The following is an 18,041-nucleotide window of genomic DNA, read 5'->3' on the forward strand; positions in this document are numbered from 1 at the left end:
CTGTTTGCAGCTCATACCAGTCTGCTTTAGATCTGTGACCAAAAAGTCTAAAATCCGGACACAAAATCAGATTCCGACCATGGGCAAATTTTGGGTAAAAAAGAGTCGGGTCCAAAAAATGAGGTTTTTCTATCTGTATTTTGTAGTGCAACTAGATATTCCAGATTATTTGGTATCATTGTAGAGCTACATCTGTCTACCTTTCTATAATACCACCCACTTTAGTGTATCATGCATGACCATGACGCTACAGAGCTTGGCAGTAGCTACTACCTCCTACCCTGTAAAGTCGTCGCTAGGGGTTAATGTGTTAAGGCATGATAGTTTATGGTGTTTATCATGGGGTTATATATATATATATATATATATATATATATATATATATATATATATATATAGGGATTGCTTTTGAAGTGTTAACTGGTGAACAGAACACTAGGTGGTACAACTGCAATGCTTACTGTGTTAAACATTCAAGAGATTTACAATTGTTACTGCAATGAATCGTGTTCATGGGTGACAAATCGTGGTGCTAAATAGCATAATCTATTTTGTAATACCTGGATAATAGTCAATTCAACAGAAATGAAAATACTATAACAAAGTATGAGATATAATAAAGACTATGAAAACTGAAAAGAGTAAGGCAGTGCAACCTAATTAGACTGGTGCACTTGCAATGCTTTAAAACTGTCATCATGCAGATTTACAATTACTCTCAAGACATGAACATGGGACCAGTATGAAATGTATAGGGTGTCTGACACCCAGCTGATTCGCGACATTTGCACATAAAAGCAGGACTGTTGTGGCTCGATTCCTACAGTCCCGATCAATTGAAAATCTCGACCTTCGAGACTTAATCAGTTGCGAAAAACACTAGTTGCGTAGGCAACTTAAATCCTTCAATTGATTGATTGATTGATGAAATAACCTGAGGAGCAATTCAACTCCTCAGTCTACATTTATCTATGCCTAAACTTAGAAACCATTTGATCAAGACATTTAACCACCTGTCCTCGTCATGGACAATTTGTAAGGTCATGCCTCTATGTTAAATTAGGTTTTATACTAAAGACTGGAAAGTTTAAGAAATTATTAATAAAAAGATTACATTTCTCCCTCCATTTATCCACCCTCTCACTCTCTCCATCCCTCTATTAGAGACATGATTTATGTGAAGGCAGCCACTCTCTCTCAAGTTGGGGCCTGTTTCCTATCAAGCAAATGTTAGAACAGGGTTTGAGACAGTCCTGGTGATAAGGCAGCATCACAGCTCTTTCCTGGAGATACAGCATATATTAAATCTAACTTATCAGCCTCTTTACATTGTTCTATTAATTGACTATCCGAGAAAGCAGATATGCTAGACAATCAAACACATTCCAGCTGCTAGAATAAGTAAAAACCTAAAAGCTTACTTTGATTGCTTCTTTCCTGACACATTCCAAATCCTGGCTTGCCATTTTCATATTGCCACATTCATTTGATATTACATCTGTCTTCAAATTGCTGCTAAGAATGCAAATGCAGTTTATGTGTTCAATCCAGTGTTCAATCCAGTGTTCAATCCAGTAAACGACCTTCTTCTTTACTATCATTTCTTTTTTTAATAAAATTAACAGGAATACTTAGATCAAAGATAAGTAAAAATGGCTGACCCATCATTTCCAATGAAGCTGGATACCGCATACATGAACTAGTTATGCCAATTCATAAACATGTTCTCTCTGTATTGATATTTTTACATGCAACCATTTGGGTCATAACAACGGTTTTTCATTTTGTTGTTGCAGTTGATCGTGGAACTTTATTTTTTATACAGCTCTAAACAAGTAGTGTTTTTGCATATTTGATGAAAACCAATCGAAATGAAAGGCTTTTTAAAAATTTAAAAATTTCAGTTAGCATGTTCACAGATTCTGCTGTAAGCACAGGCCATGTTTTATTATAGTGATTCTGATCAATATAAAACTATGCTACTGGGATAAGTTCTGAAAGTTCATGCATGTCTGAAAATAATAGTAGATGATTTTCTGAACAGTCACTCAAACAGAACCATATAACTGAATGTGCCCTGAATTAGTCTTGGTCACAAAAATGTTTTATGCATTCTGAAAGCCATGATTAAAATCTTGATGATGTTGTTACACAGTATGTTTGTGTTGCAGTGTTCTTAAAACACCTCACTGAATTTCAATAAGATGCAAGTACAAAGCCAGAGAGTAAAATGACCAATTTATTGAATTCTTATTTATTACTCTAAAGTAAAGTACCCTGTAGAATAAAATCTGTGTGGTTTACAGATAATCACCAGAGTAATGATCATAAAGATTATGGCTGCATGAGATGTAAAGGTCAACCCAATGTATGAACTGCAATACCCTACCTACCTGTTAGCGTATCATGATGATGATAGAGTGGTGTGAAACCTGTATTCGAACTGTACCTGAATATGGATTACAATGAAATGAACCAGCAGAAAAACAAATATATACACATGTGAAGCTTATCAAGACTGAAACCTCAGTAAACCATAATTTCCTCAAGACCATCATTTTTGGAGTCCCGATTTTTCCTTTTTTAAATATTATTTTTTTCTCCAGTAAATAGAAACCTCTTAATTCTGAATACCAAAACAAAATTCAATTCCCAACTTCGATTTTAACCAAGAAAGAAAAAAAGACATGAGAACAAAACTACTTTTCAAACTTGAAACGTAATTTAGCTGTTATGTTCCTGACACCCATAGGAACAGATTAATTATGGTTAGCAAATACTGTGGTAGGCTTATCTATGAGACAATGAGCCAAAAAAAACCCCAAGGGCACGCTAGGTTAAAACAATATTTGACACATGTGCCAACACAAATCAGAGCTGACAACAGCTAATATAAAGTCTTTGCACAGTAAAAAAGTGCCAGCTTTTAAGGCAAAATTATTAATAACTCATAATAGCTTGTAGGGAAGTCATTTAAGGATTATGTTTATTTGCCTATTACCCAATTGTGATTGGTGCTTTTCTTTTATATACATGATTAACAGTTTTTTTTGTTGTTGTTGTTGTTGTTGTAGGGTTTAACGCCATTTTTCAGCACAAGATAGCTATCCATGGCAGCCAGTATAAATGGTAGAGGAAGAACCAAGGAAAACCCTAGAGAGAACCACCAACCCATGAGAAGCTTACTGCCAAGCTTTCTCACGTACCCACATTGGCCAAACCCAAGACTCAAACCCACACATAGGTGAGGTGGCAGTGATCTTTAACAGTGAACACTTTAGACCATTTGGCCACTCAGGCTCCCCCCACCAATGTTTTTGCTGTCTTTTTAATTCAATACTGTGGCTATATTAACCAGTCATGGGGCATCATTTTGGATGATGTGCAGATACCAATAAAAAGTATTCCAAAAACCAGATTCATGCAATGATTTTCAACAGAGGAAAAGCATTACATCTATTCAAGTCGCCATGACCATCAATTTTTGTCATTCAAGCCGTCAGAACAGCCAGCTACTCATAGTAACTATCTTTACAGGATAAAATTAGACTGATCGATTAGTATGAATCGTGCCAAAACCTAACTCAATAAACTGGGGTGGGGTGGGTCACCAAAAGAAACATTAACCATTTTAGATATTCCAAACAAAGATAATGGAATTCTACATGAAAGAATTTGGAAACAACATTTATATAAACAGGCATCATTTCAATAATCATGCTTAGTACCACACAAAACTCTGAACAGCATTTCAGAACATACCATGATATACTTCAATCCCAATTCAATAAAACTGAAAGGATGTGGTGTACTACCTGGCTAAACACATATAAAATGATTAATTGCCAGTGTCTGACCTTCTTTCGTGAGAGGGCAACATTCAAATGTACTACTGAAATTCAAAAAACAAATGCCCATAAACTGTAATGAGAGCAAATTAGACCAACTGAACATGCAATGGATTCATGGTAAAACACTTTAGAAATACAAGAAAAAAATTATTTTTAGATGTCTGATGCATGTGCTATACATGAAGACAAAAAACCGCAAAACATTTTGAGTAGCTCCATTACAATTCATCGTCTGGAAAAAAGGTAAGTACGCTTGAGCAGGGGTCAGTGATGCAAGGTTGACTTTCAGAAATTTATGGAAGCCACTCTTTGGAAGGATGAGTTGTGATAATACAGATGAGAGTAATTTCCATCCCAGATAGACTAAGATATGCAATAACAACATGTAACATGTTACTGATATTAAACAAAAAATATACAAAAAATTTATTTAGTGCTCTGAAGTAAGCAAGGAAAAATATTTTGACTTCTGTGTGGGCTATAAATTCCAGGGTTTGGAACTAATCAACACACAGTAACGCTAAGGCAACTTGGCCATGACTGTATTACAACAGAATGACAGCATCAGCAGCCGTATTTGCAGTATGTTAGCTGATTTACTGTTGAGTTTATGTAGTGTTTGAAGGTTGAAATAATTTGTTAATTCTCAAGATACCATTACAAAACCTATATTCATAGACATAACACAACTCAGACTTTCTGTTACAGTCTATATTTGTAATTTAAAAGTTGATTTTGCCTCAGTCTGTCTTGCTCAAAACAGTCAATTTTGGCAATCGCATATAGGAGAAACTTCCAGGTTGCCCATCATCCAGGTAAAATTAGCAGAATATCATCTGCCAGTGACCGTATCAGGAAGCATCTATGGACCATGGCCATAACACACCAGACAATGGCTATATTACATCTGACTATGGCTTTATTATATCTAACTATGGCTGTATTAGATCTGACTACTGCTGTATTACATCTGACCATGGCTGTATTACATCTGACTATAGCTGTATTACATCTGACTATAGCTGTATTACATCTGACCATGGCTGTTACATTTGACTATGGCTTTATTATATCTAACTATGGCTGTATTACATCAGAACATGGCTGTATTACATTTGACTGGCTGTATTACATCTAAGACTGTATTACGTCTGACCATGGCTGTGTTACATTTGACTATGGCTTTGTTAGATCTAACATCAGAACATGGCAGTATTACATCTGACTGGCTGTAATACATCTAAGACTGTATTACATCTGACCATTGCTGTATTACATCTGACTGGCTGTATTACATCTGACCATGGCTGTATTGCATCTGACTATGGCTGTATTACATCTGACCATGGCTGTATTACATCTTACTATAGCTGTATTACATCTGACTATTGTTGTATTACATTTCACTATGGCTTTCACAAGCATACAACTGAAATTTCATTAAATGTATTTACAGTGTAAAACTTTGGAAAAGGGACATTTCACAAGCATACAATTGAAATTTCATTAAATGTATTTACAGTGTAAAACTTTCAAAAAAGGGCCATTTCACAAGCATACAACTGAAATTTCATTAAATGTATTTACAGTGTAAAACTTTGGAAAAGGGCCATTTCACAAGCATACAATTGAAATTTCATTAAATTTATTTACAGTGTAAAACTTTCAAAAATTTGACTTTATACAATTACATTTTACATCTTCTAAAGTCCTAAAGATTAGTTTTAATTCACTAAGATTTTGGACTTTTACCAGATGAAAATCTTGCAAACATTTTACCAGCATTAAAGTCCATGCCTTAAGTACTTTTCAATTGGCTTCACTGAATACAATTTTCATCAAGCACTCAAGCATAAAGCATCTTTTTCTTTATGAACTTATCTGACCATCATTTTTTGCCTTCCCCACACAATAATTGGAAACATTTCTTGCCTTTATCTACACTATAGTTTCAAAACAGTTTTGAACGGAAACATTCAAACAGCAATAGCTCCAAAAAATCCATATGCACATAAACCAGCCACGTATTGATCAAAATGTGACTTCATAAAAGTATTAGCTATTCAATAATTACACATGTACATGTTTTCCATTGTTATTTGGATTCAGCAGAAGGCTCTGTCTCCCATCTTTTGCAAACGAGGAGTTTGACAATAAATCCATGACACTCCCAGACAATCTGGGAAATGTCACTGGTAGACCTTTCTCTCCAATTCCCATTTTTAACTTTGCCTGTGCAAGTCCATAAAATGCATACTATCCAATTATTTCAGTATTTCATATCAAGTGTTCCCATTCCAGTCAATCTCATCATGGTAATCTGTTAATAATTTGCAACACTTATCTATCTATAATTACTTTTCTCTAAACCCTAAGCAAGAGTACCTTGTATGAACTGATACTGCGCCAATGGCTGAAAGGAATTTCCAGGAATTCAAGATAAGACCATTTCTTCCTTTCAAATGCCAAGTGTGGAAACCATCTTAGATATTCTTCAGCAATAACAAGATTTTTATATTATCTGCTGTGGTGGATATATTAAATGCTAGCCTGGCACCATTTTTATTTATGACCAACAAGGCATCAAAGACATCTTCTCCATTTTGGAGTAATAAAAACAGGATGTATGCCATGGTAGCCATATTGTAATAGCAGACTGGCATCATTTCAATTTAGTACCAACTAGACAAGGAATCCTTTGGTGAAAGCACAATATCGATATGACCAGTCATCTATGATAAGCGATAACAATATTCTCAAGATGGTTAGAAGTCAGAGTGATTGGCACAATGTCATTTACGACCAATCAGACATCACAATAATTCAATGAAAACCCTGTGCTGATTTGACAATTCATTCAAGGAAAATGTGGGTAACAAAATTTTCGTGATGACCAGTATGACAGGCATACTGAAAATCTGAATGGCATCACGAGGACCAACATAAGAAGCTGTAAAGTAAAAACTTCAGGTTGATACCACAACATTTCAGGTTTAGTAGTGATAACAATATCTTCAAGATGACCACTGTGATGGCCATATTGGACATTAGATCACCACCATATTCATTTAGGACCAACCAAACATCATAAGAAGTCTTCTGGTGAAAACACCATGACAATATTCCTTTTGATTCTGGAGAATTAGCAATCAAAAGATTTTCAATATGGCAACAGTAACAGCCATGCTGTGCAACAGATCGTAACTATTTTCATTTAGGACCAATAAGACATCATATCAAGATTTTTAGTGAAAACACCATGGTGACATGACCATCCATTGAGAAAATATAGCAATAACAAGATTTTTATGATGGCCACTCAGTGACAGCCATATTGGCAAACAGATCTGTGTCATTATTATTCAGGACTAACTAGAAATCATACAAGTTTTCTAGTGAAAAACCCTATATCAATATGACTTTCAGTTCAGGAGTAGTGAAGCTGGTCACCCCATTTTTATTTAGGAACAACCAGACATCATAAGAAGTCTTCTATTGACACTCCATGCTGATATAACAATATATTTCAGAAGGAGTAATAAGACTGTCAAGGCAGCTGCTGTCGAGGCCATATTGGACGTTAGAAAGACCAACTAGACATAATGTTTCTAATGGTGAAAACCCTATGGCAAGATGACTGTCTGTTCTGAAGATGTAGGCATTACAAGATTTTAAAAATGGCCACTGTGGTTACCATACTGGACATCAGATTGTCCCCAGTTTGATTTAGGACCAACTGGACATCGTAAGATATTTAAGTACAAACCATGTTGATCTGTCATCAATTCAGAAGAAGCAGGAATAAGATTTTCGAGATGATTGTGGTGGCCACATTTGATGCCTATGCAACACCATTTTCATCTAGGACCAACCAGACCATGGGATGATTGTGGTGGCCACATTTGATGCCTATGCAACACCATTTTCATCTAGGACCAACCAGACCATGGGATGATTGTGGTGGCCACATTTGATGCCTATGCAAAACCATTTTCATCTAGGACCAACCAGACCATGGGATGATTGTGGTGACTATATTTGATGCCTGTGCAGCACCATTTTCATCTAGGACCAACCAGACCATGGAATGATTGTGGTGGCCACATTTGATGCCTATGCAACACCATTTTCATCTAGGACCAACCAGACCATGGGATGATTGTGGTGGCCACATTTGATGCCTATGCAAAACCATTTTCATCTAGGACCAACCAGACCATGGGATGATTGTGGTGACTATATTTGATGCCTGTGCAGCACCATTTTCATCTAGGACCAACCAGACCATGGAATGATTGTGGTGGCCACATTTGATGCCTATGCAACACCATTTTCATCTAGGACCAATCAGACCATGGGATGAATATGTGTACAGTTTTATGGTAAACCTCCATGTAGTTTAGGAGGAGTACTGATAACAAACTTGTGCTAACAGATTGACAAATGGTGGACAACAGAAAGATTTATCCCATAAGGTACTATCAGATTAGGTCAGGTTGGCTACAATGGTGTGCCCAAGAGCAATAGTTCCCAACCTGTGGACCATGGATACCCAGGGTTCCGCAGTGTAATTCCAAGTCAGCCTCAAAGGGGTACTATTAGCATGTGGGGGTCAGCAATCTTTTTTTTAAGTTAAGAAGGAGTCCTCATACTCATGAAGGTTGGGAACAAGCAAAGCACTTTATTCCAACTATCTTGTTACTAAACAACCTGCTTGTGTCGCTGTGCTGTAAAACATAAACCAAATAAATTATCACCATACCAATTTTCAGGCTCGATCATTTAGATGTTTTCATTAATTGTGGGAACTGTTATCAATCTGAATTTACTGACTGGAAGCTATAAAAAAAAAATTAAAAAAATATCTTCACACACAATTAACGTCTTCTCTGACTCTTTCAATGTGTAAAAAATAAAGTGTAGAAATGTTGTAATCAAGATGAATAAGTACCTTTTCGGCTTATTGGACTTCACCTCAAATGTTCCTGACAATAATCACTAAAGCTTTTGTCAGACATCAAACTTGTCAATTGCAATGCACATTGAGAGATTGAAAGCACAGAACACTTCCTCCAGTAATTGCTTATTCTTGGAGGAAATTACTGGTGAAAGCAGGATTTGCCTAATTAGCTTTCCATGTCACTCTGGGATTATGGAAATATGTCTGTCATGAATCAGCAGAACTGTTGGTTTTGGTTTGGTTTTGCCATTTTAATGGCACAACAACAAAGGTTATCTACTACCAAGGCAAACGGAGTAAAGTCACATGCCCAAAGACACCATCTCTGATATTATCCTGCAATAAAAGAACTGGCTGCTGTGGTGGACATAGTGGATGTTAGATTGGCACCATTTTCAACAGGAAAAAGTAGTCATTATTGGAAATTGTCTTTAGGCCAAAAAAAACCAATTCATAATGATAACCAAATTAGGGACAGTAGTGACAACAATATTTTCAAGACTGCTGTCAGCCATAGTGGATGTATCACTTGTACCATTTTAATATAGGACCAACCATGTAGCATAAGTCTACGGGTGAAAACCCTGTCTTGCTATAGCCATTGGAGGAGGAGTAGAGAAAACAATATTTTCAAAACAGACACCATTCATTCAAGACCAACAGGACATCAGAAGAAATCATCAGTGAAAACCCCACATCAATGTGACTTTCTATACTGGTGAAATTAGATTAAGAAGATTTTCATACTGTGTACCAGAACAGTACTATTTTCATTTAGACCAATGGCAACATTGTAAGTTTGGTACTGGATTCAATAAATAAATAAGTTATGCTGCTATATCCTATTAAAAAATCCTCAAGCTAGTGAAACTTTCAGCTGCAAGATCCTTAATAAGCCCAGACTACTTCAATACAAAAAAGCCTAACATCAATGAAACACCTGCCCTTTTTTTAAAAGAGTTCTGTGCAGGCACTAGAAGGGTTTGGATGCCTCTGAAGATTATCTTACCGTGCTTTTTGAAATTCCAGATATTTTCCTGTTTTTTTCTTGGGTCAAAATTGATATTTTTCAACAATAACTTATGACCTTTACTGAATATAATAAAAATGTTTTGGTATATAAAACATGCATTTTCAAAATCAGAACCTGTTTCTATTTTCCCTTAACATGTGACTGGATGATATGACCATACACCAGAAGGCAGTATCTGATAAATCTGCATGCAGCTCATTTTAATTTACAGAATAAAAATCCTTTACTCTTCTTAACTGCTTATACTGGTGTGTGTGAAGTCTTTTAGGCATGGTGTGTGTGAAGTCTTTTAGGCATGGTGTGTGTGGAGTCTTTTAGGCATGGTGTGCGTGGAGTCTTTTAGGCATGGTGTGTGTGGAGTCTTTTAGGCATGGTGTGTGTGTGGAGTCTTTTAGGCATGGTGTGTGTGTGGAGTCTTTTAGGCATGGTGTGTGTGTGGAGTCTTTTAGGCATGGTGTGTGTGGAGTCTTTTAGGCATGGTGTGTGTGGAGTCTTTTAGGCATGGTGTGTGTGGAGTCTTTTAGGCATGGTGTGTGTGGAGTCTTTTAGGCATGGTGTGTGTGTGGAGTCTTTTAGGCATGGTGTGTGTGGAGTCTTTTAGGCATGGTGTGTGTGTGGAGTCTTTTAGGCATGGTGTGTGTGAAGACTTTTAGGCATGGTGTGTGTGAAGACTTTTAGGCATGGTTTGTTTGAAATCTAAACACAAAATGCCCTTAAAATATTATATACCTTGTTATAAAAAAGAACTGAATTTTTTGGGCAGGTGGTGGTGGTAGCATCTAGTTGGTGCCTTAACATCAATTTTAAAGAGATCCTGACCATGGACCATACATTTAATGCAGTCACTGTCAATGACACCCAAACCATACACTTAATGCAGTCATTGTCAATGACACCCAAACACTTAATACAGTCAATGTCAATGACACCCAAACCATACACTTAATACAGTCATTGTCAATGACACCCAAACCATACACTTAATGCAGTCATTGTCAATGGCATCCAAACCATACACTTAATGCAGTCACTGTCAATGACATCCAAACCATAAACTTAATGCAGTCATTGTCAATGACACCCAAACCATACACTTAATGCAGTCACTGTCAATGATACCCAAACCATACACTTAATACAGTCAATGTCAATGACACCCAAACCATACACTTAATACAGTCAATGTCAATGACACCTAAAACATGGGATTCTGCATTAAAAATTGTCCCAGTAGTGGGATGATTCTGCTATAATAAATCAGGCTCTCTGGCAAACCCCCCCCCCACAAACAAATTTATTTTCAAATATCTCAGTCAAGTTTTGCATTACTTTTACGCACATTTAATCATAATAGTCCAAATCCAAGCCCGACTTGAATATTTTTGGAGAAATTACCTCTTATGCCAGAATTGGACAAATATGGCGAAAGCTGGGAGAAGCAGGTGTACAAAGTGGAAGCCAGAATTGGGCAAAGTTGGTGAAAGACGGGAGAAGTGGGTGTACAGAGTTTAAACACATGATTAAAATGCTAATGAAATACTACTAGAAATTTAGAAAACATTTTTCTTATATTATTTTAAAACAGTTGTTGCACAACATAAAATAGTAACCTTGAAAATAGGTAACCTTGAAAATAGGTAACAGTTGAAAATCAGCAAATGTTTCCGTACCAGAAAGGCTCTTTTAATAGGTCTATATGATGTGTATTGGATACAATCATTACTTTTTTATTAACAGTTGTTTTTCATGTGAATTTTCAGCAGAATATCTACAGAAATAAATGTCATTTCTGTTAATTTATGATCAAATTAGCACCAAAAATTTACTTAAGAAAATAAAACTGGGTCTGTTTGGATAAAATGATAAACTCCATGATGACTATATCAACTGATCACTCCCTAGCATTCAGATTTTCCAACACGCATGGACCCTGTATGCATTCAGATTTTCCAACACGCATGGACCCTGTATGCATTCAGATTTTCCAACACGCATGGACCCTGTATGCATTCAGATTTTCCAACACGCATGGACCCTGTATGCATTCAGATTTTCCAACACGCATGGACCCTGTATGCATTCAGATTTTCCAACACGCATGGACCCTGTATGCATTCAGATTTTCCAACACGCATGGACCCTGTATGCATTCAGATTTTCCAACACGCATGGACCCTGTATGCATTCAGATTTTCCAACACGCATGGACCCTGTATGCATTCAGATTTTCCAACACGCATGGACCCTGTATGCATTCAGATTTTCCAACATGCATGGACCCTGTATGCATTCAGATTTTCCAACACGCATGGACCCTGTATGCATTCAGATTTTCCAACACGCATGCATTGTTGAAAAGATGGCACTCAAGCGGACAGGTCCCCCATTTTTACAATGAAAGATGTGTTCCTTACCTAGTTTTAAATTTTCTTTAAACAGCTCTTTTTCATAGTTGACAATACAAATTAGTAATGATTGATAATTACTTAAATTCAAGAAATAGCTTGTGATTTACTTGTCAAGGTATTTCCTGATCCAAGTTTAGTACAAGTAGCAGCAGCAGCCGCAGTAGTAGTAGTAGTATTGGGGATGTACTCCTAGAGGTAGCATTTTGCAGCAGCAGTCTTAGTAGCAGTAGTAGCAGTACCAAAATGTAGACTTGGTTTTGTTAGAATGAAGTCATAGTATTTTAGTAATGGTGGTGCTAATTGATGGTGGTCTTGGTAGTAGCAGTACTAGTAGTAGGACCAAATATTGTTAACAGTTGTACTAGTATGACTTGCAGAAATGTCAGTAGTCAAATTCCCACCTTTATCACACCTGTGCTGGTGTAGTCTTATTTAAACGTTGTAGTAGTAGTAGAATTAGTAGTAGCAGTAGTAGTAGTAACGGTGGTAGTGAAAGTTGTGGTGGTAGCAGCAGTAATAGTAGCATTAGTGGTGGTGGTGATCGTGTAGTAAAGTAATATAAGTACCAGCACTACAAGAATCTTACCTGCATTACACCTGTACAGGTGTGGTCTTGACTGGATGTCGAACTTCCATTCAAACATGGCTGCTTATGCAGGATTTCACCTGTATCTTCAAACCATATGGAAAATGTTAAGTTGATTCCAACTGACACAGATGTATAAAACGGCACTGTGGTATTGACAAACACTGCAACAACTGAGCCTGTCACTTCCGACAAGTTGTACGAGCTGGGGATGCATGATGGGAGATCAATGAGGTCATCTAGTAAACCGATGTGCAGCTCACGTGGCTCAGGCTCTGTGACATTCACCTTAAGCGTAGCACTTAAACTGGACAGGCTGTTATTCAAATTAACACCTGTAAGAAAAACAGAAATGGTCATGAATGCATGTGTAGCAATATAAATGCTTAACGTGCTTGTTCCCATCATGATAAATACTGCTAATAATAAACCTCAACCTACCATAACTTTATTACTTTTACAAGTTCAATAAAGCTTTCAACAAAATCAATACCTCCCAATACCCCCACCCCCTCCTGAAAGAAGATCCAGCAGAAAAACCCAAAATTAAGCAGAGGTCGTTTTGGTTCTTTTATTAATACCCTTTCATTAACACGCTTTTATTAACACCTAACGTATTAATTAACTCCACTATCATGACATGAAAAATTCAGTACCACTTAAAAATAATTATGAATGCAATAAATGTCACTTTTATTAATGTCAATAAAAATGTCAATATTAATTATGGAAAGCACAAATAAGACACTGACTGACACTGAACCTACATGCCCCTATAATGTAGAAAAGAATGCTGGCAATGTATTTAGTACAAGAACTAATGAACACCACTGCTATAGTGGCATGGTGCAAGGTGGAGAAATGGAATTCCCATTCATTAAGATAGTTTTGCTTGCAGCAATGTTAGAGTACACTTCCTTGTGCAGAATGCATATCATATGTCAGATCAAATATTTAACTCCTTGAAAATCACAACAACCCACCTGTTTACAATGCAATTCCCCCAAAACTCAGAAATGTCAACACGCAAAAAAAACACCAAAAAACATCTGAAAACTACAGATCACTCACCCAAGTTGACATATGTCAGCCTGTACTAAAACTGTAAATAAGGAAGAAAGGCTTGGAGTACATTGTTACTAAACTGCCTATTAACTCATTAACCCATGGCAATACGTAGGAGGTAGTAGCCAAGGTCATGGATGATACACGAAAGTGGGCGGTATTATAGAGGTAGACAGATGTAGCTCTACAATGATACCAAATAATCTGGAATTTCTAGTTGCACTACAAAATACAGAAGAAAAAACCTCATTTTTTTGGACCCGATTTTTTCCACCCAAAATTTGCCTGTGGTCAGAATCCTATTTTGTGTCCGGATTTTAGACTTTTTGGTCTCAGATGTAGCAAAAAAAAAAAAAAAACAGAAAAACCAGAACTCCAACTTTTACCCTTCTGCTCATGCACAAGTGAAATAGCCAACAAAAAATGATGTTTCTAACACAACTAGGCATTAGGTTGTTGGAAAATCACCTGAAGTTGAGGTATAAGGATGCATTCAGAAATAGCTTTCAAAATGTGTTTCCTACTCGAATTTGAGGCGAAAACGACAAAAACCTCCAGGGGTTAATTTGTTAATGTTGTAATTTACTGTATTTCCACAACCATGTATTTTTTATTAATTTTCTCAACAAAAAAAGTCAAGTCATTTAAACAACCAGCATTCCCTCTGCCTTGATTCATAACTGTTCATAACCCCACCCTTCAAGTACATACACTTGGTGGCATTATAAGGGGAGGTCTTCTCTGTTGTCAGCATGGCTCACCAGGTAAGTCATTGCCCTCTGGGATCCCACCCTAGGAATCTCAATTTGCAAACCAGTGAGATCCCACTACAATGATTAGGGTTTCTAGTTTGATTCACACCATCTAACTAGCCTGTATCCTCATCAACATGCATACATCTCACTCACAATGAAACTCATACGCGTTCTTGCCGATACAAGCTTATATCCCAAAATCTGATAAGAAATAAAGCCTCTAATGCAGGTGTTGGCACACAGACTAATGGAAAGGCACGCAGTATGAGTTGTACATTTCTAATGTATGTACTGAAAACAATAATTAAATTAAAGGGATGAATGATGTGGCATGCAGAACTCTATAATTGAGCAGACCTGGCAGAGCAGTTCTAAAAGGTTGCCTGTTCTAATGTGTCCATAAGCAGTTCTAAAAGGTTGCCAATGCCTGTTCTAATGTGTTCACAAGCAGTTCTAAAAGGTTGCCTGTTCTAATGTGTTCATAAGCAGTTCTAAAAGGTTGCCTGTTCTAATGTGTTCACAAGCAGTTCTAAAAGGTTGCCTGTTCTAATGTGTTCACAAGCAGTTCGAAAAGGTTGCCAATACCTGTTCTAATGTGTTCACAAGCAGTTCTAAAAGGTTGCCTGTTCTAATGTGTTCATAAGCAGTTCTAAAAGGTTGCCTGTTCTAATGTGTTCACAAGCAGTTCTAAAAGGTTGCCTGTTCTAATGTGTTCACAAGCAGTTCTAAAAGGTTGCCTGTTCTAATGTGTTCACAAGCAGTTCTAAAAGGTTGCCTGTTCTAAATTGTTCACAAGCAGTTCTAAAAGGTTGCCAATACCTGTTCTAATGTGTTCACAAGCAGTTCTAAAAGGTTGTCTGTTCTAATGTGTTCACAAGCAGTTCTAAAAGGTTGCCTGTTCTAATGTGTTCACAAGCAGTTCTAAAAGGTTTCCTGTTCTAATGTGTTCACAAGCAGTTCTAAAAGGTTGCCTGTTCTAAATTGTTCACAAGCAGTTCTAAAAGGTTGCCAATACCTGTTCTAATGTGTTCACAAGCAGTTCTAAAAGGTTGTCTGTTCTAATGTGTTCACAAGCAGTTCTAAAAGGTTGCCTGTTCTAATGTGTTCATAAGCAGTTCTAAAAGGTTGCCTGTTCTAATGTGTTCACAAGCAGTTCTAAAAGGTTGCCTGTTCTAATGTGTTCACAAGCAGTTCTAAAAGGTTGCCAATACCTGTTCTAATGTGTTCACAAGCAGTTCTAAAAGGTTGCCTGTTCTAATGTGTTCACAAGCAGTTCTAAAAGGTTGCCTGTTCTAATGTGTTCACAAGCAGTTCTAAAAGGTTTCCTGTTCTAATGTGTTCATAATCAGTTCTAAAAGGTTGCCTGTTCTAATGTGTTCATAAGCAGTTCTAAAAGGTTGCCTGTTCTAATGTGTTCATAAGCAGTTCTAAAAGGTTGCCAATGCCTGTTCTAATGTGTTCACAAGCAGTTCTAAAAGGTTGCCTGTTCTAATGTGTTCATAAGCAGTTCTAAAAGGTTGCCTGTTCTAATGTGTTCATAAACAGTTGTTGGCAGACAGCTGGACAATGGACATAATGTCATACCTCAGCCTTTGACCACGAGCTAAATATGAAAATAAATGTTTCCCAAATTATCTTTTAATGGGAAGAAATGATGACCATCAAAGGTCTATTTAATTGGAAGAAATGATGACCATCAATGGTCTCTTTAATGGAAAGAAATGATTACCTTAAATGGTCCATTTCATAAGAAATGATGACCATCAACAGTCTATTTAATGGGAAGAAATGATGACCATCAATGGTCAGTTCAATGGGAAGAAAAGATGACCATCAATGGTCCATTTAATGGTAATAAATGATGACCATCAATGGTCAGTTCAATGGAAAGAAAAGATGAACATCAAGGGTCCATTTAGTAGACAGAAATGACCATCAATGGTTCATCTAATGGGAAGAAATGATGATCATCAATGGTTCATTTAAAGGGAAGAAATGGTGACCATCAATGGTTCATTTAATGGGAAGAAATGGTGACCATCAATGGTCAGTTCAATGGGAAGAAATGATGACCATCAAGAGTCCATTTAATGGTAAGAAATTCTGACCATCAATGACCAATTTAATGGAAAGAAATGATGACCATCAATAAACTGTTTTCATAGAAAATTAGTCACTGAAAATTTCCAAAAATAATCGAAAGCTGAGCTAGGAGAAACCATGCAGATGCTGATCTGTATTATAACAGACAATATAATCCCAAACCTTCAAGTGCAAATGCTTTTTGCACTATAAATGATCCTTTGTGCATACAGCATTAATCATTAATTCTTGGCATTACTATGAATAATTAGGCAGATACTGGGGATAAAGGATAGGCACTTCTGTAATGAAACAAAATTTTGTCTGTGTTAAAATGCTATGGAGTGTTTCTTAAACAAAGGGTATTTTATCAAAGAGCAAACAAGACAGCAGTGTAATATTCCCTGCTGGAAATGTGCATCTCCCTTTAGGGTAGATATTGTAAAATGCAGCTGAAAGCATAAAAAGATCCATATAAACATGATATAAGAACTGACCGTATCCAGATTCAAAAGTATAAATGGACTTTGTGAATACAAAATTAAAGATCTTTTGGGATTAATACAACAAATTAATACATTTTATCAAGAAAATCAATTACAACCAGCTGCGCCATTTATAGTGCAAACAAATAAAATGAAATGACAGGAAGGAATTTTCCCCTCTAAAAACTTTGTTTTTCTTCACTTCAGATCTAATGATAACCTTAATGTTACTTTCAACATGGTCAAAAAGATACAACCTTCCATTTCTGTGAAAGAAATATATCACCTAATTCAGTGTGATAGCTATGAACTTTAAAAAATGGAGCTCATATATTAGTCAGATGCGACATTTCTAGCAAATGAAAAAACACAATGAAAATTCCTGTTGGAAATTTGTACCAAATTTACATGTTATTGTGGGTAATTTTCTGCAAGGCATCATGGATATAAATGCTATAGGTCATCAGATGAAAAATGTATAAGGGGTAAGGTTGTTAAAATGTGATACCAGTATTTTACCAACAATACCTTGCAGAAACCCAAGTGATGATCATCTACTGGAAATGAACGATTGTTGGGCTTCCCACTGCATGTTGTGCCTGGCATATGGTCGAAGGCCAAATATACAAAAAAACGCAATAATAGTCATAATATTAATATTATTTGACCAAACCTTGTACATCCATTCATAGGTCAGGAGAACATGTAATACATAAATGGATCATGGACTGTAGAAAGGAGTGAATGAGGAGGAAGAACAAGTAATGGAAAATATGGGTATCTGTTATGGTAAGTCATTAAGTACCCATAAAGTTT

At 36.5% G+C, this 18,041-nt stretch overlaps 1 protein-coding gene across 2 annotated transcripts in view; it reads right to left on the reverse strand.

Moving 5' to 3' along the window:
- The window catches only part of LOC149781051 (polycystin-1-related protein-like), a 535,051-nt gene that overhangs the window by 323,395 nt on the left and 193,615 nt on the right, over nt 1-18,041 (reverse strand). For both annotated transcript variants that reach the window (XM_089938184.1, XM_089938183.1), the window contains exon 6: nt 12,839-13,173. In XM_089938184.1, the coding sequence (XP_089794310.1) occupies nt 12,839-13,173 (335 nt within the window). The remainder of the gene's footprint in view (nt 1-12,838; nt 13,174-18,041) is intronic.

This window comes from Sinohyriopsis cumingii, chromosome 16 (assembly GCF_028554795.1).
Source record: "Sinohyriopsis cumingii isolate HCF-2022 chromosome 16, ASM2855479v2, whole genome shotgun sequence".
Taxonomy (NCBI): Eukaryota; Metazoa; Mollusca; class Bivalvia; order Unionida; family Unionidae; genus Sinohyriopsis; species Sinohyriopsis cumingii.